At 41.2% G+C, this 25,983-nt stretch overlaps 1 protein-coding gene across 4 annotated transcripts in view; it reads right to left on the bottom strand.

The window, feature by feature from the left end:
• The window catches only part of VPS13C (vacuolar protein sorting 13 homolog C), a 328,945-nt gene that overhangs the window by 244,844 nt on the left and 58,118 nt on the right, over window positions 1-25,983 (bottom strand). For 3 of the 4 annotated variants that reach the window (XM_073652734.1, XM_073652732.1, XM_073652731.1), the window contains exons 5-11: window positions 23,457-23,558; window positions 23,303-23,359; window positions 9,919-9,981; window positions 7,948-8,057; window positions 7,529-7,588; window positions 3,649-3,708; window positions 2,505-2,585 (exon numbers count right to left, since the gene is read on the bottom strand). In XM_073652734.1, coding sequence (XP_073508835.1) covers window positions 2,505-2,585; window positions 3,649-3,708; window positions 7,529-7,588; window positions 7,948-8,057; window positions 9,919-9,981; window positions 23,303-23,359; window positions 23,457-23,558 — 533 coding nt within the window. The remainder of the gene's footprint in view (window positions 1-2,504; window positions 2,586-3,648; window positions 3,709-7,528; window positions 7,589-7,947; window positions 8,058-9,918; window positions 9,982-23,302; window positions 23,360-23,456; window positions 23,559-25,983) is intronic. The other variant, XM_073652733.1, reaches the window with a different exon arrangement.

Here is a 25,983-nt window from a genome sequence, read left to right as displayed (position 1 = left end):
TTTCATTATCCATTTGAGGTGGGTATTTTTTTAGTCCCATCATAGGCCAAGACCCAGTACCTCCATATCTTTGGACAATTTCCATAGTTTTTAGATGTACTGGTCGCGATCGCTATGTAAATAAAGCTTTATATTTTCTTTATTGGGTGTTCAGCCTTTATCTGTATGTTCTATTTTAAGTCTTCTTTTAGCGAGTTGCTTTAGTTTGTTACATACCTTGGCTAAAATTATCTAGTCTTTCATTAATTGCATTGCTCAATAAACCAGTATATTGATATATTCATATTAAATAAAATATCATATGAACATAGTATAAGCCTACTGCTCTACCAGTAGAATAATTAAAACTGCTAGTTTTAACCCCCTAATTAAAAATAGGACTTGCTGCTATCAGTTACAACACCTTTTACCATCTGGGCAGCAGTTTTCATATAAAAGTTAAAAACGTCCTGCTCTTCAGCATCTGTGGTTGCTAGATGAATGCACATACGGTGGAACTGATAAGCTTGCTGGAGAGCCAAAAGCTGAGTAGTGTTTCCAAGATACCCATGAAATCAGCTGGCTTTATTACAGACTGATGGCAATGGTCTGATATTACATCATCTCCACCTGATGAAGGCAGGAGACCGCTGCAGAAACGCGTTGTGGGCATTAGAACTTCAATAAAGAGGTTTGTTTTATCCTTTTCCAGCGCCTTATCCAGTTTCTAGCGCCCCACTGACCAATTCAATCTGCACACCATTACATCATCAGGGAGCGGAGGACAAGATGACAAACGTAACTTGCTTTGTAAAATAAAGGGCAAATGCAAAAAACCTGGAGATAGACTCTGGCCAATTATTCAGCATGGTCAGTGATTAGCCACGGCAGTCTTTGCAGCATTTCGACAGCAATAAACATCTGCCCAGAAGTAAATGGAAACAGGTGGGGATGTGATGAGTACTGGTGATTGGGTTTCATCACACACCTTCTGAGAAGTTAAAAATTGAACAGCCTCTTCGAGCCACAATTTTCAGATTTTGCGCCTTCATTTTTTTATTTTTCTTCTGCTTCCAAGAGCCATAAACTTTACTTTTTCAATGGACTGCCTTATGAGCGCCTATTTTTTGAGCTGAAGTTCTAAATAACACCATTTATTTTGGCCATATAATGTACGGAAAATGGGGGAAAGGGAGGGAATGAAGTGAAACGACGACAAACCTTCAAATCTGCAGCTGAGTTCTCCATTTACAGCATTTTATCGTACAGTAAAAAGGACCTACACGATTATAGTAATAACAAATTTTTTTTTATTTTTTTTTAAGGCAATCAATTTTTTTTTTTACAATTGTGTAAAATATGGTTTGTGTCCTCCTACTCTGAGACCCATAACTTGAAATTTTTTGTTATGAAGTGCAGACGTTTGTAATTGGCACAATTTAGGGTACAAAGAAGGTTTGAATTGCTTTTTAATGCATCCGAAACCCACACCCCACATGTGCTGCACATGTACAGCAGAAGTCAGGAAGGGGTTACAGCTTGCTGCAATACGTTATCCGTCCACACCTTTTCCATATGTGTAAGATATACAGCTGGAACAAGCCAGTCCACGCTTATTGTTATTCATTAACCCACAGCGATAACAGGGACATTAAACTAATATGTCCAGCAATAAATCCTGATTGTACCAGTCTAGAACTTTCTACTAAAAAAGTATTGATTAAAAGCAGACACCAATTAGCAACAGTAGCCTAACATATCATAAAGTATACAAAGATTAAACATATATAGCTGAAATAAGGACAAGAAAATCTACAAGAATCATAAAACTAATTAAAATAAAATCAAAACTAAATATTAGTAATTTAAGAGAAATATACTACCTGGGGGCAATGCTTCCACTTCACGGACATTCCTAATTCCAGCTCTTAGTTAGGGAGTCATCTTAGCACAAAGGGGCTTATATATCAAATCAAAAGCAACAATTTGTAGGGATCAGTGCATCAGAAAAAAGGTGCAAGTGACAGCACCATATTTATTAAAAATGTATAAATATTAATATTCCTTAGTGCTGAGCAGAACATTTGAATAAAAAGCGATGCATGTATTATTGACAATATAGCTTTTTACAAACTATTGATATGTGCTGCAAAGACTGATAATGGTACATGAACAATTTTAATGAAACCTTTCAGCTGGTTCATGCTGCCTGAACTATGGGCAACATATATCTAAGACTGTTAGTGATGCTAACTCACATGGCGGAGAGTATGTGACTAGTGAATGAGGCATGCCCTGCTTGCGTCACACCGCCCGCCGCGCTAGACTGACAGGTCTCTCCCTAGACACACACGGAGGGACAGACATAATAGTCTAGCTGAGCAGGTGAGGAAAAACCACCAGCAGCATGAATTAGCTGATAGGTTCCCTTTAAATGACACGTTTGCCTGTTTCACAAACACAAAACCCACACTCCAGAAAATGTGTCGCGCGATTTAAAAGCGATTGGAGTGTACGATATTTACCAGTATCTTCTCACACGACTGATGGTAATATACTTTGCTGTTCACATTCCAGTAGGTGCTAAAACAATCCAGGCGAACCAACTAGGAAAAAAATATATATATATTCTAGTCAATTGCAAAAACAAAATGTTAAATATGCATTATAACATAGTGTGTATATACAAATTAGCAGTAAAGTATTTGGCTTTATATTTATCTGGCTATTTTGTCAGGAGTGGCCATATTGGGTGTGTATTATATACGTGTGGACATGTGTATTATATATCTATCTATGCATCTACAAAAAAACGACCAGCACCTCAGCACAGAATAAAGAAAGTGGGAACAGGTGCAAGCTGCCACGACTGCATAATATGCAAACAAAAGAATATAGCAGCACGCCGTAAGCGCCAAGATGTATGCCAACAATGAATATATTAAACTGCATTACTGCTATATGGAATAGATTTATAAAAATGGGAGGTACTTGGCACATAAATTGGCGAATTCATGTGTGCTTATCAACCATGACAAAATAACCTTTCTATCTGTCTATTGGTTCTTTTTTACAGATCGGGATATAAAAATATAAAAAATATTTAAAATAACCTAAATAAAAGTAGCACTCCCATCAAGGTTTTTATCCTCTTAGCATATTGCAATCCTCATATCATATGTATCTATGTACGTACAATTGCTCATTTTGCCTTTCTACCCAGGTAATTCTTCTCTTTTCTCTGCTCTATGTAGAAATAGGGAGTCTCTTATACCTGAATTTATCATTCCCCTCTTCAGCTCCTGACCCAGCTGCAAACTCCTCCCTTCTGCCAGGGACTTTGCAGTGACTGATGACTCATACAGGGAAAATTGACCTCCTGTTTCTACACAGAACTTACAAGGATTCAGCTAGTCAGTTTTTAGTCATGTGATGTCATCGACCTTAAGGAAAATAGAAGAATTAGCTGGGTAGAAAGGCAAAATGAGCAATTGTAAGTACACAGTGCTACATAATATAAAGATTGCAATATATTAAAAAATATATAAATTTTGATGGGAGTGCTTCTTGAAATAGTAAGTAATGTTCTAATGGCACATTCTCTTTAAATGCCACCATCACAATTATTTAGGTGATACTAAAATAATTTCTCATTGTTAAAATGATTACCTTGTATATTACTTTAGAAGCTTCATTTAATATGCTTGGTGTCCAGGATTCATTGGATGTCTGTCAGAAAAACAAAAGAAATCAGATCTTTAATTATATCTTCTGACATGAGCTTGGTGAAAATGTAGGAAAGTATCCAAAACAGTTTAAGAGCTAACTAGAAATCAGATTATTACCTAAAACTTCTGGCCGCACTTATTAGGCAGATTCAATAACAGTGGCACTTCACCTGAGCAGTTTTCTCTTAATTCCAACTAAGTCAATGCAGGAAAACCACAAGATATCAAAAATGTATCTTTAAAGCCTCATGGAAATTTTAGGTTTAGAAATCTAGAGAAAGGTTGTGGTTGCTGGTCATGACTCTGAATCTGTGAGATTCAATCTTCTAGGCAAAAGCACACAGAATTACAGCCAAATATCTTTACCAAGAGTTCTTCACCCCGTCTACATGATTACATTTCTTATACCATATTTTTCAGACTGACGCACTTTTTTCCTCCAAAATTTTGGAGGAAAGTGGGGGGTGCGTCTTATAGTCCCAACTGTGCCCCGTACTATATACCTATGGCTGTGAGTGGTGGGGGGGAGCGGGGCACAGGAGGCAGCAGCCGCCTGCTGCAGCCTATGCCGTGCCAGCTGCTAAAGAAAATGAATATTCACGGCTCCCCATGCCCATAGGCGTGGAGAGCAATGAATATTCATTTTCCTTAATAGCACGCACACCACTCTGCGGTCTGTGTGCCCGCTATTAAAGACCATGAATATTCACTACAATCCACTCCCATGGGTTGTAGTGAATATTAATGGTCTTTAATAGAGGGCAAACAGACCGCCGGCAGCAGCAGGAGCCGTGCTGCGGGTACAGTGTGCCCGCTATTAAGGTGAGTGAATGGTCACTGCTCCCCACGCACAGTGTCCCGGCATGGGGAGCAGTGACTATTCCGGCACAGCATGTCACACTGTGTGAGAGCGCATGGCAGTAACGCCATGCATGCTTCACACAGTGAGAGTGTCGGCAGCAGAGCGGGAAGCAGCACTGGAGGAGATAGGAGGCGAGTATAATTGGTTATTTTTGTGTATGCAGCGTGATGGGGGATCAGGGGGTGCCAAGCATACCAGGATGGGGATGAAGGGTGCCACGCATACCAGGATGGGGATGAAGGGTGCCACGCATACCAGGATGGGGATGAAGGGTGCCACGCATACCAGGATGGGGATGAAGGGTGCCACGCATACCAGGATGGGGATGAAGGGTGCCACGCATATCAGGATGGGGATGAGGGGTGCCATGCATACCAGGATGGGGATGAAGGGTGCCACGCATACCAGGATGGGGATGAAGGGTGCCACGCATACCAGGATGGGGATGAAGGGTGCCACGCATACCAGGATGGGGATGAAGGGTGCCACGCATACCAGGATGGGGATGAAGGGTGCCACGCATACCAGGATGGGGATGAGGGGTGCCACGCATACCAGGATGGGGATGAGGGGTGCCACGCATACCAGGATGGGGATGAGGGGTGCCACGCATACCAGGATGGGGATGAGGGGTGCCACGCATACCAGGATGGGGATGAGGGGTGCCACGCATACCAGGATGGGGATGAGGGGTGCCACGCATACCAGGATGGGGATGAGGGGTGCCACGCATATCAGGATGGGGATGAGGGGTGCCACGCATACCAGGATGGGGATGAGGGGTGCCACGCATACTAGGATGGGGATGAGGGGTGCCACGCATACTAGGATGGGGATGAGGGGTGCCACGCATACTAGGATGGGGATGAGGGGTGCCACGCATACCAGGATGGGGATGAGGGGTGCCACGCATACCAGGATGGGGATGAGGGGTGCCACGCATACCAGGATGGGGATGAGGGGTGCCACGCATACCAGGATGGGGATGAGGGGTGCCACGCATACCAGGATGGGGATGAGGGGTGCCACACATATCAAGATGGGGATGAGGGGCCACATAACAGGAAGGAGGGGGCCATATATACCAGGATGGGGGATATTAACAGAATTGGGGGACATTAACCCTAAAACAGTGTCATTAGCACATTTTTTGCTTAAATTTTTTTTCTATTTTCCTCCTCTAAAACGTAGGTGCGTCTTATGGTCCATTGGGTCTTATAATCCAAAAAATACGGTACTTGTTCTCTTATGCACAGTTTACACTTGCATTTTAAATTTTGTTTCTCCGATTGGGTTTAGAGAAACCAAATTAGTGTAGTAAACAGATCAGCCAAGATTTAAAAGCTCAAGTATCTACACTATGTGCAGAATTATTAGGCAAATGAGTATTTTGATCACATGATACTTTTTATACATGTGGTCCTACTCCAAGCTGCATAGGCTTGAGAGCCAACTACCGATTAAGTAAATCTGGTGATGTGCATCTCTGTAATGAGGAGGGGTGTTGTCTAATGACATTAACACCCTATATAAGGTGTGCTTAATTATTAGGCAACTTCCTTTCCTTTGGCAAAAGGGGTCAGAAGAGAGATTTGACGGGCTCTGAAAAGTCCAAAATTGTGAGGTGTCTTGCAGAGGGATGCAGCAGTCTTGAAATTTCCAAACTTTTGAAGCGTGATCACCGAACAATCAAGCGTTTCATGGCAAATAGCCAACAGGGTCACAAGAAGCGTGTTGGCCAAAAAAGGCACAAAATAACTGCCCATGAATTGAGGAAAATCAAGCGTGAAGCTGCCAAGATGCTATTCGCCAACAGTTTTGCCATATTTCAGAGCGGCAACGTTACTGGATCAAAAAGCACAAGGTGTGCGATACTCAGGGACATGGCCAAGGTACGGAAGGCTAAAAAACGACCACCTTTGAACAAGAAACATAAGATAAAAAGTCAAGAATGGGCCAAGAAATATCTTAAGACTGATTTTTCAAAGGTTTTATGGACTGATGAAATGAGAGTGACTCTTGATGGGCCAGATGGATGGGCCAGAGGCTGGATCAGTAAAGGGCAGAGAGCTCTACTCCGACTCAGACGCCTGCAAGGTGGAGGAGGGGTACTGGTATGGGCTGGTATCATCAAAGATGAACTTGTGGGACCTTTTCGGGTTGAGGATGGAGTGAAGCTCAACTCCCAGACCTACTGCCAGTTTCTGGAAGACAACTTCTTCAAGCAGTGGTACAGGAAGAAGTCGGTATCGTTCAAGAAAAACATGATTTTCAAGCAGGACAATGCTCCATCACATGCATCCAACTACTCCACAGCGTGGCTGGCCAGTAAAGGTCTATAAGAAGAAAAAATAATGACATGGCCCCCTTGTTCACCTGATCTGAACCCCATAGAGAACCGGTGGTCCATCATAAAATGTGAGATCTACAGGGAGGGAAAACAGTACACCTCTAGGAACAGTGTCTGGGAGGCTGTGGTGGCTGCTGCACACAATGTTGATCGAAAACAGATCAAGTAACTGACAGAATCTATGGATGGAAGGCTGTTGAGTGTCATCATAAAGAAAGGTGGCTATATTGATCACGAATTGTTTTGGTTTTTGTTTTTGCATGTCAGAAATGTTTATTTCTAAATTTTGTGCACAGATATTGGTTTACCTGGTGAAAATAAACAAGTGAGATAGGATTATATTTGGTTTTTATTAAGTTGCCTAATAATTCTGCACAGTAATAGTTATCTGCACAAACGGATATCCTCCTAAGATAGCCAAATCTAAAAAAAAAACACTCCAACTTCCAAAAATATTAAGCTTGGATATTTATGAGTCTTTTGGGTTGATTGAGAACATAGTTGTTGATCAATAATAAAAATAATCCTCTAAAATACAACTTGCCTAATAATTCTGCACACAGTGTATTAGTAGAAGTGGTTAGAAATCCTGCACAAGCAGTACTTTACCTGGAGACTTAGCTCAGCGAGGGTCACTCCTACAGACACTGGAATACTGACATCAGTAATCTATGAATACAATGCAAAAACATTTACATTCAGGCGTAGATTTATTCACCTTTTACACTGATTCGAGAAATGATAAAATGAGCAGTTTTGTATAGAATTCAGCACAGATTACGACCATTGGTAAGGTCCGGCCCTCACAACATTCTAACTAATGAGGCCACAGGAGGAAAAGATTAAGAAGCCCTGTTGCATGCTGTATATCCAGTATCTACAGGACTTTCATTCCTATTTCGGTTTTACAGCATTTTTATGGTTGACAATACGACACATACCCACCTTAGTAATTTGGATAGCATTTGAGGCGTTACATAATTACTGAGGACACAGATTTAATGACACAACACGCTCTGAGGACTTACATCATCTTCATAACGGATGTGTATGTTTGTGATTTTGACCTGTAGATTCTTGATAACCTGTGCTGCCAGTTTTTCAAGAAAAGTATCTTTCTTCTCCTCTTTTGGCTTATCTTGAATAACAAAAACATACAAACAAGAAGCAATCAATGATGGATAGTCAGCCACATGGCTCATCAGATGACTAAGATGTTCTTGTTGAGCATTTTAAAAATGCCAATAAAAAGCCAATTAAGATTTGAAATAGAAAATTCAGAGCAAAAGAAATCAGCACAAACACCACCTCTATTTGGTGATGAACAGGCATGATCTAACCTTAAGAGTTTTCAGAAACATCTAGAGATGCTTTGTTAAGGATTAAATACGGATAATATGAAGTCTATGTTAAAGGGACGCTGACCCTAAAAATGAATAGAAGTGAAAAATAGAACACCGAGCGCAGAAATATGTCAATTTGTCAGTCTGGACACAATTCTATCCAAGGTTTTAAAAAAAAAAACCTAAGGATTTATTTTCTTGTCGATAGTGTACAATGCACTTAAAGGGACTGTCAGCACAGAGTGACTGTCCAAGCCAAGCACTGCTACTCGGTGCAACATGGCATGCACAAGCATTTATATACACCTTCCCACCTGATTGTTTTCCCCAACCTTCACCCCCCCCTCCTCTTTGACTGACAGCTCTAGCTTCATAGAGAAGAGAAGGGCAGAGATGGATGGAAAACAAGCAGGTGGGAAGGTGAATATAAATGCTTGTTTACACCATGATACGCAGAGCGGCGGTACTTGGTTTGAACAGTCAGTCTGTGTTGACTGAGTCCCTTTAAAGGGTTGTCTGAAAAGAACAGTGGAATTCATACTAAGTTTAACTATTTAATCATTTAACAACTTTTCTAATATACCTTGATTAAAAATGTCCCACCATTCCCCGTCTACTCCGTACTTTTTTTTTTCCTTAGTACAGACAGAGATTCGTTTGAGTCTCCCAGCATGTACTGGATATTCTCAATAGGCTCTTCAGTCCACATTGCTTCTGAAACAGAAGTGTGGCGGAGTGAGAGAAGTTGCAGTCACTTTTCCATCACCACAACTGAAACATGCCGTCATCAAGGTACAGCGGAGGCTGCGCCATTGATTCACTTATGACTCTGTTTCAGGGTGGACAAGAAAGCATTGGGAGTCCTAGCCCAATCCACCAAATAGTCATTGGAAGTAAGAAATAAAAAAAACAGGAAAATAAAACTAGAGAGTAGTGTTGAGAGAGTATGTTCAATTAACCCTTTCGCCGAGTATGCTCGGGCCGAGCTCCGAGTATTTACAGCTGCTCGGTGATATGCTTGAATCACCCCCGTGTGCATGATTTGCGACTGTTTGACAGCTTTATTACATGTGAGGAATGTCTATTTCTTACACATTCCTCACATGTAATAAAGCTGTCAAACAGTTGCAAATCATGCACACGGGAGCGATTTAACCTCATCACCGAGCAGCTATAAATACTCAGAGCTCGCCCGAGCATACTCGGACAGAACATACTCGCTCAACCCTACTAGAGAGGGAAGGGTAGTTTTTTTGTTTTTTTTAAATTAAAGTACATTAGTAAAGTGTTTAGATTATTAAATTAAATAGTTAGACATAACACATGAATGTCATTGTTCATTTTGGACAACCCTTTTAAGATATTTAGATGGCGCATGTTTGCTTTCTCAGTGCAGACAGGGAAGTCATTGACTGTTTCTGCCACAGCAAATAGCTTCCCAGCCCCATCTCCGCCCCCCACAAAAATCCGCCAATATTTCCTAAAATATTGAGGTGTATAAACAGGAGATCTTCAAAAAAAAATAGATTAGCTCATCAGCATTTTATGTCCTTCTCAACCAAAAAACGGTTATTTTTGGTTTTCCTCACAAATCTACCTTTGCTACTGCCCTTTTGCATGCAAAACCATGCTTACTATTGAAAACATTGTACCCACCTTTTTTAGCATCATGAACCTTAAAACGGTTCTTAAAAGATTTGTGCTTTTTACGTTTGGATCCTTCATATTGAAAGCATAGTTATGAGAAATGGATAAAAAAGTGATTAGGAAAAGTCCACATAATTATTAGATGGAGGGGAACCAAATGATTACATCAAACACAAGGAAGAACACACATGGACAGAAGGAACTGACACAAATGATATAACAAGAGATACAGAAAATTTCCTTCAGCAATGATACACGTTTCAATATGTGTCCATATTAAAGGGCTTTTCCCACGAACGAAAGTTCATTTTAATCAATAGATCTTGGAATAATAATAACTTCCATAATTGGATGTGTTTAAATAAAATGTTCCTGTGCTGAGATAATCTTATAGATGTGCCCCTGCTGTGTACTGTGTAATGGCTGTGTCTGACCGTGCAGGGACATGGTCTGATCATACCACAGCTTCTGGGCAGGGGAGGAAGCAAAAGAGAGACACACAGGATAGGATGGGATTCTTTTTGTGAGATAAAGCATTTCCCTGCCGGTTTTTGAACAATATTTTCCTTCAAAAAGAGAATAATTCATAATTGGATAAAGACATTATTCAAGTACTGGAATATTTCAATAAGTGTTGTGGCTGCCAACAGGGGCATAGCCACTATAAACAGATATGTACAAGACTGGGCACATAAAGCCTCTAGGTACAGCCACCATGCTGCTGAAGAAGTTACAGCTGCTCGCAGGGACAGAACTACGGCAACAATTCACTTGCATTTCTTTTAAGTCACTTTTCTTTTTTGCCTTGAATTCATTGCAATTTTTTGCACCAAGAACCTCAAAATGGCACACATGGTTATCATTTTTGTGCAAAGTCAAAAATTAGCTTTATTTCTGTCCAACTTTTTTAAAGGGAATGTGACCAGGTTTTTGCTATGTAATATGAGAGCACCATGATATAGATAACAGAGACCCTGATTTACAGTGAGGTGTCACTTACTGGGCTGTGTTTTGCAGTTTCAATACAATCAGTATTTTATCAGCAAGAGATTATCACTAGAGAAGCACTAGCCTCTTGCCTCCTAGTCCAACCATGCCCCCAACACTGACAGAAAGCTGTGATGTGGGTAGGATTATACACAGCTCAACATCTGAGCTCATCTAGAACTGTAGGGAAGATAACAGTGATTCCGTCATAACTGCTGTACTCATTAAACTAAGGGATACATCACTGGAATCAAGGTCTGCTGACAAATTCTCTTTAACGCAAAATGTCATAAAAATTCAATACAAAAAACTGCCATACATAAACTCTCTCCAAGGATGGCTGGAGTTCAAATGTTAAAAAAATTGTGTGACTTTAAGAAAAGTCAAGAATGAAGAATCAGGCGACAGCATGTGGAAAGCCTAAACACTGTCCACGACTGCAAGCTAAAAAAATATATATATATATAACAAAAAAAAAAAAGTGACTTTATAAAACGGCACAAATGAAAATATGAATATGGCACAAACAAAAAAACAGGAGCAAAACGCATTCAAAAATAGAAAAGGTGTTAAAGCAATGATGAAACGGCCCCCTTATCTTCTTTATACTTGTACGAAAATTGATAGCAGCCAAACATGTAACATGAGAGAAGCCAGGTTTCCACTCGGATATATTAAAAGGGTGGTCCGAAGGCAAAGTCATTTTGCTCCTAACTCCCTCTCAATTTAGTCCCATAATCTAAGCTATTTTCTAATATACTTGGTTTAAAATTTCCCTACCGTTCCCTAACTACACTGTATAACTGCTATTGTATTTTTTTTTTCTATTTCCGGTCTGATGACGATTCGTTTGAGTATCACCAGTGAATGCTGGGATACTCAAATGAAGCATCACAAGAGGGCAGCGGCTGCAATCACTGTCGCTCCCCGTGCCCCCTCAGGGAGACAGCGCAGTTGTCAATTTATTATGTCAACGCGTTTCAAGGTTTTTCAAACCTCTGCATCAGGCCCAAAACCACAATGATTGGTTCACTGTGGCTTGGTCCTGATGAAGGGGTTTGAAAAATCTTGAAATGCGTTGACATAATAAATTGCATTCATGCTTCACCTTCGTGTGTGATCGTATCTTTGAACCCTGGGCAGCGCGGACTCTGAACCACCGTATTACTCATTTATTGCAATGCATCCCCTGCTGCAGCCTTTACATGCTTCTATAGGAGTTGTGTAAGGCTGTGTGCCCACGATGCGTCTTTTAAGAGTTTCTGCAGCGGCAAAAATGCTGCAGAAACGCTTAAAAAAACGCATGGTAGAAGGCCTGCCATGTTCCCCAATGATAATCTGCATGTGCTGTGGAAATTTCCGCTGCGAATTATCATTGTGGAAAAAAACGCAGCACTACCAATTATTTTGCGGAAGCGAGGAGTTTTCGCCGCCATTGACTTGCATTGAATCGCTTGGATTCCGCATCACTGCATATGTACATGCGGAATCCAAGCGTTTCAATGTGCGGATGGTACCCGGGTCTGGAGGACAGAAGACTCTCCTCCAGACCCGAGTACCATAGAACATGTAAAAAAAAGAATAAAATAAAAAATAAATATCATATTTACCTTCTGATGGCCCCCGATGCGCTTGTCCTCCCTTGCCGGCAGCTCGCGGTGGACTGAAGGACCTGCGCTGACGTCATAGTCATGTGACAGCAGGTCCTTCATTGTAGTGTACCACGAGCGGCTGGCAGCCAGGACGGAGCGAAGCAAGACTCCGGGGGCCATCAGAAGGTAAGTATAGATTTATTTTTTTATTTTTAAACATTCTTTAAGGTCACACTATATAAATCCATGCCGGTTGCATGGATTTATATAGTGTGACCAAGTTGTCAAGCACTTTCCAAGTGATGCTAAAATCGCTTGGAAAGCGCTTGTCAACCCGCATGCGGAAATGCATGTGAAGAACGCTTCACATCCGCATGTCCCTGGCAGGAAAAACGCATGTACAATCCGCATGTACAATCCGCATGCTTTTTTTCTGCCAGGGAGATGCAGAAATGCTCAGGAAAAATCCCGAGCATTTCTGCATCGTGGGCACATAGCCTAAGAAAGACTTGGCACTCGCTTCCTCACATAGACAAGTGGCCACTTGTCTGAGCAGTGGATACTGCAGACACCTTTTCAGTGCTGCCTACTGCAGTGTAATCAACTCCCAGATGACGAAGGTCTTACTCACCGAAACGTCTTGAATCTGGAATTTCTATGAATAAAATATTTCAGTCTATGTGAAGAAGCGAGTGGCAAGTCTTTCTTACACTGTTTAAAGGATTGGGGTCCTACTTGTGCACCGAAGTATACCCGGAAGTGCAGTGTTTATCATAATTTCTATAGGAGTTGTGACTGTCACAACCCCATCAGGTGAGCGAACCTATAATATTTTACACCACTTGGTTATCAGATAAGACCCTATTTGCGCTTTTTGTCTCTCCAGTTTTACCATTTTCGGACTTTTGGTCTATTCAGTTCTGGTGATTATGTGAAGATATGTACATTTAGATTTAGGCAAAAGTGATTTCTATGAACTGCACATCTCTTATTTTTAGTTGGTGTTGTGCATCTCAGTCTCTGCTTTGCTCTATCAGGCCAAAACATGACTTATTCAGTCATTTTTACAAAATGGTATACTTTGTTATAAAATTGTATGAATCCGCCCATGATTGCAAGGAGCACGGTTTGTTTGTTTGTTTTCTTTTAACAATGTGTCAGATGCACACTTACTCAAAATATATACATATGGGAGCTAGGCGATAGCATCTAATAAAGACCTGCAGCGCTAGGATTTAACCCTGTCCTACCTGGCTTTGCTACATAGCCCCCCACCCACTACCAACATACAGAGCCTACAGGGCTCTGCTACCTACAGATTACACTCAATATTCTTCTACCTGAGGATCACGCACACAGACTCTGCTATATGCTTATCACAAAGACACTCACTGCCTATAACATGAAGTCAGTCTAGTACTACATGCCAACATACAACAAACACATCTCTTGCACAAGTACCATAATGTTCTGCAGACACAGCCTCACACACAGCTCTGCTACACATGCACTGAGAGTCTGTGCTCAGTAGACTATATCATCCTCTCTAATCAGTACCTTGAAAGGAAATGCACCATTTACATGTGACCTTGTACCATAGCAGACTCCTGAAAACCGGGAGGTACAGTTTTAGCCAATAAGTCTCAGAATAACAGAACATCTCGACTGTTACAATAGCATGCAACAAATCCTTAAACACTCCCGCTTTGTCGGGCACGTAACCATTGTTTGTGCGCATGTCAACCTGGGCCATGGGATAGTTCTTGGCATCTCCATGGATACATTTTACCCCCTCCCAGGGTCACCAAACTCCCTGAGTCCAAAGTCCCATCACCTGGATACAGTTCATAGCTCCCTGGCACTCCTGGGGCCCCTCGCTATTAGGAGGAACAGCATTGCAGGCAGGGTAGGTAAGTAGGAGTTGCGCCAGCCTAAACTGCAGTCCACTGGTTCTGGGATTTGGTCAGTTCCATCATCTCTCTGTGCCGAGGTGCTATGTGAACCTCGCTTCTGGCATTGCAGCCCCCAGTTCTCCTAAACACAATTCTGCTAAAAGACACAGCTCTCAGCTTTCCCGAGCAGCCCCAGCGACGCCATGACACTGCAGCAATATCACCTTTTAGCAGGAAAGCTCTTCCATGCTTTCAGACTGTTTGAATGTCCTGGGTAAAGGCAACTACAGCATTGCAATCTTCACACTTTAATCACCTGTGCTCTTTGTGACTTCTGGCCCGCATACAAAACACCAATTGTAAGGATTATGGAGCTCCAGCAGCTCCCAGTGCTAAACTGTTCAGTGTGAACTGTGTTGAACAGGCTACAGCTTCCACACGGTTCTCGGCAGCTCCAACACAGAGACTGCTCAGCATACCTAGCTGACCCATGCAGTCATCATTCAGAGAGACACCCTGGCATATCTCTATCCCAGCTGACATTTTGGCCGGTTACTCACCAGTAGCACAACCAACTCTGCTCAACATCCAGCAGACTGACATACTTAGTGCCCATAGACCCTGGTTCTAAATAAATAAATAAAAAAACTAGGTAGGTGCATCTAATCAAGACCTGCAGTACTAGGATTTAACCCTGTCATACCTATCATTGCTACACAAAATCTTATATAATCAATATGCACTATAAAGTGCAGAATCTCAGCTTTAATTTGAGGGTATTCAGATCCTAATTGAAGGAAGTGTTTAGGAATTACTGCACTTTAAAATGTAGCTGCCTCTTTTTAAAAGGGACCAAAAGTAATTGGAGAGTTATCTCAAAATCTCTTTAATGAACTGAATAGGGTATGCCATCATTAATTCATCATCAATTAAATAGATAAAAGGTATGGAGCCGATTCCAGGTGTGGCATTTACATTCGGAATTGTTGCTGTGAAAACCCAACATGCCATCAATGGAACAGAAACAGACCATCATTCGGCTGAAAAAAAAGAAGAAATCCATCAGAGAGAACAGAAATCTTAGGAGTGGCCAAATCAACAGTTTGGTACATTCTGCAAACAAAAGACGGTGAGCTTGGGAACTCTTAAAGGTCTGGAAGTCCACAGAAAACAACAGTGGTGGATGATCGTAGAATCCTTTCCATGAAGAAAAACCCTTTCACAACATTCACCCAAGTGAAGAACACTCTCTTGGAAATCATTATCTTAGGGTATATGCACACGGTCGGTACTGGCAGCGCTTTGAACGCAGTATACTTTATGCTGCGCCCAAAGCGCTGATCGCAGGTGAATTCGCATCTGTTCATTGAACCATGCAGATGCACCGCATCCTATACATTATAGTGATATATTTTCTCTAGCGGAGGCTAGCGTCTCCGCAAGAGAAATTGACATGCTGCGGTCTGTAAAGATGTGCCACATGTCTGTGTCCACGGGTCATCAGCAGGAGAACAGAGATGCATAGAGGACATGGGATTTCTTGAAATCCCATCCACTATGCTGTAACATCTGGCCGATGCGGATTAAACGCAGCGCAAGTACGCTGCATCCAAACTGCAGCAATTACTGATCGTGTGCACGTACACTAAGTATACCACAGAGAGAAGACGTCATGAGCGCAGAGACAGAGGATTCATCACAAGGTGCAAACCATTAATCAGCCTTAAAAATATAAAAGTTAGATTAGACTTTGCAAAAAAAACTAAGAAGCCAGCCTAGTTCTGGAAAAGCATTCTTTGGACAGATGAAACTAAGATCAACATGTACCAGAATGATGGGAAGAAGAAAGTATGGAGAAGGCTTGCTCATGATTCAAAGCACACCACTTCCTCTGTAAAACATGGTGGAGGCAGTGTGATGTCACGGGCATGCATACTGCTCAGATTCAGACATATAACTGATTAAGGCTATGTGCCCACGATGCAGAAATGCTCAGGATTTTTCCTGAGCGTTTCTGCATCTCCCTGGCAGAAAAAAACGCATGCGAATTGTACATGCGAATTGTACATGCGTTTTCCTGCCAGGGACATGTGGAAATGAAGCGTTCTTCACATGCATTTCCGCATGCGGGTTGTCAAGCGCTTTCCAAGCGATTTTAGCATCACTTGGAAAGTGCTTGTCAACTTGGTCACACTATATAAATCCATGCAAACATGCGAATGGTAAAAAATAAAAATATAAATATATACTTACCCTCTGATGGCCCCCGGTGTCTTGCTTCCCTCCATCCTGGCTGCTGGCAGCGGTACACTGAAGGACCTGCCGACGTCAACGTCGCGTGACCAGTCACATGACTATGACGTCAGCGCAGGTCCTTCAGTCCATCGCGATCTGCCGGCATGAAAGGACGAGTGCAGCGGGGGCCGTCAGAAGGTAAATATAATATTTATTTTTTATTTTATTCTTTTTTTCACATCTTCTATGGTACCCGGGTGCGGAGGAGAGTCTCCTCTCCTCCACACCTGGGTACCATCCGCACATTGAAAGCATGCATTCCGCATGTCCTTATCTAGTGAAAAGGAATGCATGCGTTCTAATGCAAGTCAATGGCGGCGAAAATGCAGCACTTCCGCAAAATAATTGGTAGTGCTGCGTTTGTTTCCGCAAAGATAATCCGCAGCGGAAATTTCCGCAGCATGTGCACAGCACATACGGATTATCATTGGGGAACATGGCAGGCCTTCTACCATGCGTTTTTTAAGCGTTTCTGCAGCGTTTTTGCCGCTGCGGAAAAGCTTAACAAACGCATCGTTGGCACACAGCCTTACAGGGAGTGGAGCAGCCAGCCGCAACTCTCACTTCCTGTTAATTATGTACAAGTCTGAAGGAGGAGAGAGTGACTGCAGCGCTGATTGGGCGAAGGGCTTACATATAACAGCCTCACGTGAACCCCGGGAACGCGAATGCAGACACCGCTGGAAATGCGCCGGCACAGGAAGCAAGTTTAATTTTTTTTTATTTTAAGGGGCCAAACATGGGGAATGAGAAGGGGTTGTCCTAGTAGTGGACAAACCCTTTAAAAGGGAATTTTGTCTTTCATGGAGAAAAGTCATGCATGGTGCTTCAGTAATGTCTTAAAAAAATTTGGTCAAGGTCTTCAAACATCACAAAATAAACAAAACTATATAATATAATATGCAATATATAATTATGCAAGTATTAAAAAGGGTTGTCTTATTAGAGACATTCCCTTTAGTAATGTGTCCAGTGTAACAATCAGCTGATCTTGCCGGGTCCCATCCTTCAGGTACTGAATGTACAGTGGGTACGGAAAGTATTCAGACCCCTTTAAATTTTTCCTTTTGTTTCATTGCAGCCATTTGGTAAATTCTAAAAAGTTCATTTTTTTCCCATTAAAGTACACTCTGCACCCCATCTTGACTCAAATAAAAAACAGAAATGTAGAAATTTTTGCAAATTTATTAAAAAAGAAAAACTGAAATATCACATGGTCATAAGTATTCAGACCCTTAGCTCAGACACTCATATTTAAGTCACATGCTGTCCATTTCCTTGTGATCCTCCTTGAGATGGTTCTACTCCTTCATTGGAATCCAGCGGTGTTTAATTAAACTGATAGGACTTGATTTGGAAAGGCACACACCTATCTATATCAGACCTCACAGCTCACAGTGCATGTCAGACCAAATGAGAATCATGAGCTCAAAGGAAAAGCCCAAGGAGCTCAGAGACAGAATTGTGACAAGGCACAAATCTGGCCATGGTTATAAAAGAATTTCTGCATTATTCAAGGTTCCCAAGAGCACAGTGGCCGCCATAATCCTTAAATGGAATTAGTTTGGGACCACCAGAAGTCTTCCTAGACCTGGCCGTCCAGCCAAACTGGGCCCAGTCGGGCCTTTATGGCAGAGTGGCCCGACGGAAGCCTCTCCTCAGTGCAAGACATATGAAAGCCCGCATAGAGTTTGCTCAAAAATACATGAAGGACTCCCAGACTATGAGAAATAAGATTCTCTGGTCTGATGAGACGAAGATAGAACTTTTTGGTGATAATTCTAAGCGGTATGCGTGGAGAAAACCAGGCACTGCTCATCACCTGCCTAATACAATCCCAACAGTGAAACATGGTGGTGGCAGAATCAGGCTATGGGGGTGTTTTTCAGCCCCTAATGTGCCTAAACAATGGAAACAAAGGTTTAATAAGTGCGATTTTTTTGCCTTATAAATGGGGTTGGGACCATCAGTTGTGTTGTGCAGAAGTCTGGTGGATACACAGCTGATAGTCCTACTGAATAGACTGTTAGAATTTGTATTATGGCAAGAAAAAAGCAGCTAACAGTCTATTCAGTAGGACTATCAGCTGTGTATCCACCAGACTTCTGTACAACACAACTGATGGTTCCAACCCCATGTATAAGGCAAGAAATCCCACTTATTAAACCTGACAGGGCACACCTGTGAAGTGAAAACCATTTCCGGTGACTACCTCTTGAAGCTCATCAAGAGAATGCCAAGAGTGTGCAAAGCAGTCATCAAAGCAAAAGGTGGCTTACATGGAAGAACCTAGAATATAAGACATATTTTCAGTTGTTTCACACTTTTTTGCTATGTATATAATTCCACATGTGTTAATTCATAGTTTTGATGCCTTCAGTGCGAATGTACAATTTTCATAGTCATGAAAATACAGAAAAATCTTTAAATGAGAAGGTGTGTCCAAACTTTTGGTCTGTACTGTATATATATATAATTTTACATTTTTTTTTTCACTTTCTGGCACTTTTTTTTACTTTTACACTTTATCCCACTATGGGACTTTCACTTTTTGCAGCCTGATCACCTGTATAACACAGGAATGCAGCGCCCCACAGGGAGAAATTACTTTGGTCGTGCACTGAGCATGACCAATGTAACTTTCTGCTGTCTGGTGACCCGGATGTTGTCATGACGACATTGGGTCATCATGACAACATCCGGAAGCCACCACAGACACCGTTAGACACCGACAGGAGAGGTGAGTATAAAGATCACCTCCACTTGCCCCCACAATGCTGCGATCGACTTCGATAGCAGCATTGCTGGGGTTAATGTGCCAGCAGCAGTGCGGGACGGCTCCTGGCACATAGCACAGGGTGTCAGCTGTGACAATCAGCTGACACCCGGTGACGATCGCCCCGCACCGCTTGTGTGCGGGCGCGATCGCAGCGCACGTAATAGTACGTAGCTGGCCCTATAGGCCCAGGGCACAGCTACGTACTATTACTGACAACGTCGTAAAGTAGTAAATGAGAAAAAAATGAACTTTTTAGAATTTACCAAATGGCTGCAATGAAACAAAGAGTGAAAAATTTAAAGGGGTCTGAACACTTTCCGTACCCACTGTAGTATTAGAAGGAGGCCAATTAAATAAATGGCCATCTAAGTAATAAAGGGTGGATCCCGGCCTGAGGACCCCACTTGATAATGAGTAAAGGCCCTAACCAATCACATGGGCAGGGGTTGCCTTTAATAGACAACCCTTTTAATAAGACTTAAAAGAACACAGCGATTTTAACAAAATTAATTTTCCGGAATATAAAAAGTGTTCACAGGTCTGGCCATGCTGGTAACACTGGTTATTTACACAGATACTCATTACAGCAACTCCTGCAACGTGCAGGCACAAATGTCCAAGTACATATCAAATCGTGTCAATGCGTCTGCATCACCATCTGCATTTTCCACATCAGCTACGTAATCGGTAATGTGGATCTAATGTACACCTCTCTTTCTCAAATAAGCTGTTTTGCAATAGTAGAACAAACCACTGTACAAATATTCTCATCATGCATTAGTAAGTAGCGAATCAAGCTTCAGATACCTTTGTGAGGACATTAGCTCATATTCTGATCTGTACTATACTCAGGGATCCTGTTGGCTTTAAAACCTACAGATACTGAAGATCTAAAATAATTAGAAATAGTTGCTAGGTTTGAAAAACAAGGCTGCAATAAACGTGACCTTGGGTATGTAATACCGTGCCTTTTATACGGGGCTTTCCCAGTGTCGTAATCAGTTGGTAAAAAGGAGAAAGAAAATCAAGCCAAAATTAACACGGAATATAGTACAAAAAATCCGTGTGACGACAGCATTATAAGGAAATTATGCCAAAGTCAAATAAATGTAAATCCAGGAGGAAATTATTCAAATTGATTAAATCTGAACCACAAACAGTTTAAGTTTACACAAGTCAAAGAAAAAAAAAGCCAGGTCACATAAGGATTTTTCTAACAATAGTATTAAGGAAAAAAAAAAAATGTTGCCACCGAAAATTTATATTATTTTTTATGCATGTTGCCAACATGTAACAAAGTCCTACGGCTGTGCACTTGTCCACATAATAATATACCACTTAAATGGAAAGTCTTCTTTGAACAATAACAAAAAATGTCATCAGGCTATTAAAGAAGTCTCATCAAAATTTTTAGTCTATATTCAGTTTTTTGTTTTTTTTATTTAACAAGGGTTGTCTGGTCCAAATCGATAAGTTTGCAGTCTCTCTGTTTTGACTGCAGAATTATTAATCCCCCCCAGCGCAGGCACTGTGCGGAGCAGGTATTCGCCGGTTTCTGACCCAGGACAGGAGGATATATATGCGTTATACATAACCCCAACCAGAGCCAAACTAGTGGGTGGCCCCAGTGTGACGCTTCCGTCCAGTGGGCACGGCCTTGCTCCATACAAGTATATGGAAGAGTGGCAGAGCCCACTGGCTGGGAGTATGTATAACGCATACATACCCTCTGGTGCCGGCTCAGAAACCGGCAAATCCCCGCAGAGTACAGTGCGTGTGCTGGAGGTATTCATAAGACTTATCGGTTTGGACAGGACAACTCTTTAAGGGTGTTTAAGTGTATTAAAATACCTACAGATCGCCATCCTCTCGGGTTTACAGCGCCGCTCCTGTCTTCTTCTTGCCCATATGACCTGAAATTAGACTGGCTGGATAACGCAGGGAATGTGTGGATTGGAAGTCGCTTTTTTATTTTAAAGCACCACTCCAGCATTTTCTTTTATTGCACTGCTGGAGTGATGCTTTAAATGTAATTCCCTTGCCCCCTGTCGGATATTCACACTAACGGCATTTTCATCCGTTTTTGCTGCCGCTCCGGTTGATCTCCGGCAAAAAGTGACCTACCTGCAGCTCCAGTGTTTCAAGGAGCTGCCTGGAGGTTGCTTTACAACACAAGTCTATGAGAGCCTCGTTCTGGCTCTTATAGACTTGCATTGCGCTCTTGTGACATAACTTCTGACTTCCGGCTAGTCAGAAATTAATGCACAAGAAGGTGCCGCGGTACCGGAGCAGAACCGAAAAAACTCTGAAGATGCCAGAGGGAGAGTATGTGACTGGTGGCAGCGGGCTTAGATTTAAAGCGTCACTCCAGCACTGAAAAAAAAAATAAAATTAAAATCTGGATTGGTGGTTTAAAGTCTACAGAGCCATGTTCTGAGTCTCAGACTTACACTGGCAAAGTAGCACCACACAAAGACGTGTGAATAAAAAGCTGCAGAACGGTCAACTGTGACCGAAGTGGTGCTGAAAACTGGAGAAGACGGAGATCAGTAAGTATTTTAATATACTTACACACCATGACACAGATAATAGGAAAGTTTGCAAAATAACAATTTTGAGGAGACTTCTTTAATAAGACTTAAAAAAAAAAAAAAATCCTGTTATTGTTTAAAGTATACATTCAGATTTTACTGGGATATCCTGATGACTGATCTTTATTGCATATCCACTGACTATGCTATACCAATCAATCTTCAAACTTACAATTTAATATGAAAAATAAAGCAGTGATCTGATTGGTTGTTATAGACAGTGACATTGTCTGCCCCAAATTAAATGAATAAAAATAAATGTTTGATATTTAAGGTAAGTGTGTCATGTGTGTGGCCATGACATATCAGTCTGAAAATTGAAGGCCGGCGATACAGGCTTTGGAATTGTAATGTACATAAAATAAACTGGACATTACATAAGAATTTCACCTTATTTCTGCAGGAAAAACTTTTCAAATCCATGAGGAATAACACCTCTTTTTACTATTAGATGACTTGAAATTTGCATTTTTCAGAAGTTTTTCCTTAACGAAGGTTCCATGTCTAACTGAAGTATTTCCTTATGTCTGCTACAGAGGGTGGTCACCAGCTGCTATAACGTCTCCCATGCAAGCAGCAACAACATGGAGGACACTATACAGTAGTACTGAGCAGTGTTGTTGGTATGATCCCTTCTTCTCATTCACATAGATTGCTGTAGTCTGCCCTAAGTGAGATAATAAGGCATCATGGCCTTTCTAAAGACTGATTTTACAAGAGAGTGGAAAGTGAGTGAGTGGTGTAGGAGGAAAGGGAGAAAGAAAAAGTGGCTGAGAGGTGGAGAAACAGGCATTTTTCAGTAATAAGAATGAATGTTGCATCAATGCTTTGAGTCTGAGGAGTAATGTTTCTTTGTGGAGAGTGACATGTCAAACCTGGCATCTCAGAGTGAGTAGGCTTATATGCCATGCATGCTCCTTTGTGAAATTAAATAAGCAAATTGCCTCTTCAGAGAGGAAGAGGACTTGAATTCTAGCGCCACCGATTGGAAGCAGCGATCCTGAAAGTCAAGACTGACCCTTTAAAGGGCCTTGCAATATGACTTAGGATAAAAGCCAAACCAGAATCTCAATTTGCAGACACTGTGTTTCAGGGTGTTGCCCCTCATCAGTGCAAACATTCTGTTTAATAGGAAAAATACTGAAATGGCAGTTACAATTTAATGAATGAAAAGCAGAATGAAGATGAGAGATATAATATACATATATAATATACACACACACAAACAATAAAAAACACACATTCATTTGTACGCACCAGACTGTTTCTTACTACACATAAAACTCTGCAGGTTGTAGCAGTCATCAAGCCCTCCTTTATCCAATGGCAAGCAATTAAGTAAAAGAAATTACAAACTTTACATGTTTGCTTTAAAGGAGAAAGGTAAGAATTTAGGCTATTAAAAGGTTACCCTTTTCAGCTGCTTTCTGTAGAGCCTCTTCAATCCGTAGGAGCTCCCTCTGTTTTGCCTCTTGCAGATTACGTTCTTCTTTTTCTGCATCATATTTTATGCCTGGAGAATAAAAGTCATTTATAAACAATTAGGTATACTTTTTCATGTGTCACCATAATCATAAGGATTTTTCCACAAACAAGGTACATTTTAATCAATATATCTAGGAATAATAATAAGTTCCACAATTCAAAGTGAATTTTTTTTATCCTGTGCGGAGATATTCTTATAAATGTACCCCTGCTATGTACTGTTATTTGCAGTGTCCAACAATCCAGAGCTGCTCCAGTCCATGGCTGGCACATACCACAGCTCCTGGCGAGGGGGGAATAATAAGTCAATTATGATAAGTTTCCAAGGTTAATAACGGCAATGTATTCATAAACATCAGATGCAATACTGATAATACTCATGGATGCACACGGCTAATCTGGGGATTTTGTGCAGGGAAATTATGAGCTCTCCCTAAATGTTTTATAGCTAACATTGACACATGTGAGAAACACAACTGAAAGGGAATCTGTCACTAGGATTTCACACCTCCCCCATCCATACAAAACTATTTATATGTATATGTAGCTCTTTCAAAGTCATGTCCAGCAATACTTTTATATAGCCAGTCTGTTCCTTAGCTACTGAGAAATCAAAGTTTAAATTGATATGCAAATGGTTATGGTAGATCTGAAGCCTCTGTCACTCCAGCTCTATTCTCTGCCCAGCACAGTCTCACCCTGCTTGATCGACAGCCTCTATGCTGTGTTACTTCAGAAAAAGAAGCCTTCAGTTCAGCAGCAGAAGATGGCCAAGAATAGAGCTGGAGTGACAAAGGTTTAAGAGCTAGAGTCTCATTTGCATATCAATGGAAAAGCTGATTTCTTAGTTAAGGAGGAAAGACTGGCCATGTAAAAGGTATTGCTGGACTTCTATATAAATAGTTTGCGGGGTGAAATCCTGCTGACAGATTCCCTTTAAGGCTTTAAACCTTTCCTACCACAGCCAGTATGGGCATTTGCGATGAGCCCTATATTTCAAATCTGACATTTGTCACTTTATGACATAACATTGGAATGTTTCTACATACCCCAGCATTTTGTAGATCATTTATTTCATGACACATTCTACCTTAAATTGCCAATTTTCAAACTTTGAATCTTTATACCCATAAACACAAATTATACCACACACAACAAAAAAAAAAAACACACAATATTTACCATATAGCTACTTGAATCAGCATCATTTTTCAAATATCCTGAAGATGTTTGAAGACTAAAGTTTAGCAGCAAATTTTCATATTTTCAAAGAGATTTACAAAACCTATTTTTTTGAAGAACCACTTAAATTTTTGAAGTGACCGATCAGCTTTTATTTATTTTGGAAGCCTCCCAAAAGGGACCACTGCATCACTCAAAGTAGTCAATATCTCATTCACAAAGTTTCTTAACCCCTCAGGTGCTTCACAGTAATTAACAGAAAGTGTAATGAAGACATTAAAAGTGATTTTCTTCCCCTCAATAACAATCAAGCTGAATTTTATGGTGACGAGGCAGGAAAAGTTTCCTTCTGATGAATCTTCCATGAAGGCCATATTTGTGTGTCTCTGAACAGAAGAACAATGTACCATAACTCCAGAGTCTGCTAAATCTTTCTTAAGGTCTTTTGAAGTCAACAGGGGATTCCGATTCTAGCAATTCTATGAGCAGCTCTCACTGAAATTTTGCTTGATCTTCCAGACCTTATCTTGACCTCCACTATTCTGGTCAACGGCATTTCAGGATTACATTTTCGAACCAAGGAAAGGGCAACTTGAAAACGCTTTGCTATCTTCTTATAGCCTTCTTCTGCTTTGTGGGCCTCCACCATTTTCATATTCAGAGTGCTAGGCAGCTGCTTAGAAGAACCCATGGCTGCTATTTTTTTGGCAAAAGGATAGAGGAGGCTCGGTTATTCTAAAGCTGGGAAATCTGCATCACTTGGCCTTTCCTAACGATGATAGTGAACAAGCTATAACCCTTACAGGCTAATTAAAGTCTGAAACGCTGGTCAAAGTTATCTTAGCACATGTTTCCAAGGGTGCCCAAACTTTTGTATCGGCCCATTTTTCTATAATGAGATAGATATAGAATATATATATATATATACACATATATATATATATACACATACATACATACATACACACACACACTGCTCAAAAAAATAAAGAGGACACTTAAACAACACAATGTAACTCCAAGTCAATAACACTTCTGTGAAATCTACCTGTCCAGTTATGAAGCAACACTGATTGTGAATCAATTTCTCCTGCTGTTGTGCAAATGGAACAGACAACTTGTAGAAATGATAGGCAATTAGCAAGATACCCCCTATAAAAGGAGTGGTTCTGCAGGTGGTGACCACGGACCATTTCTCTGTTCTCATCCTTTTTGGCTGTTGTTTTGGTCACTTTTTCATTTTGCCATTGCTCTCACCCCTAGACGTACAG

This window comes from Phyllobates terribilis, unplaced genomic scaffold, assembly GCF_046119375.1.
Source record: "Phyllobates terribilis strain yellow unplaced genomic scaffold, ASM4611937v1 Scaffold_11__3_contigs__length_659146591, whole genome shotgun sequence".
NCBI lineage: Eukaryota > Metazoa > Chordata > Amphibia > Anura > Dendrobatidae > Phyllobates > Phyllobates terribilis.
This window is presented reverse-complemented; position numbering and strand designations above follow the sequence as displayed.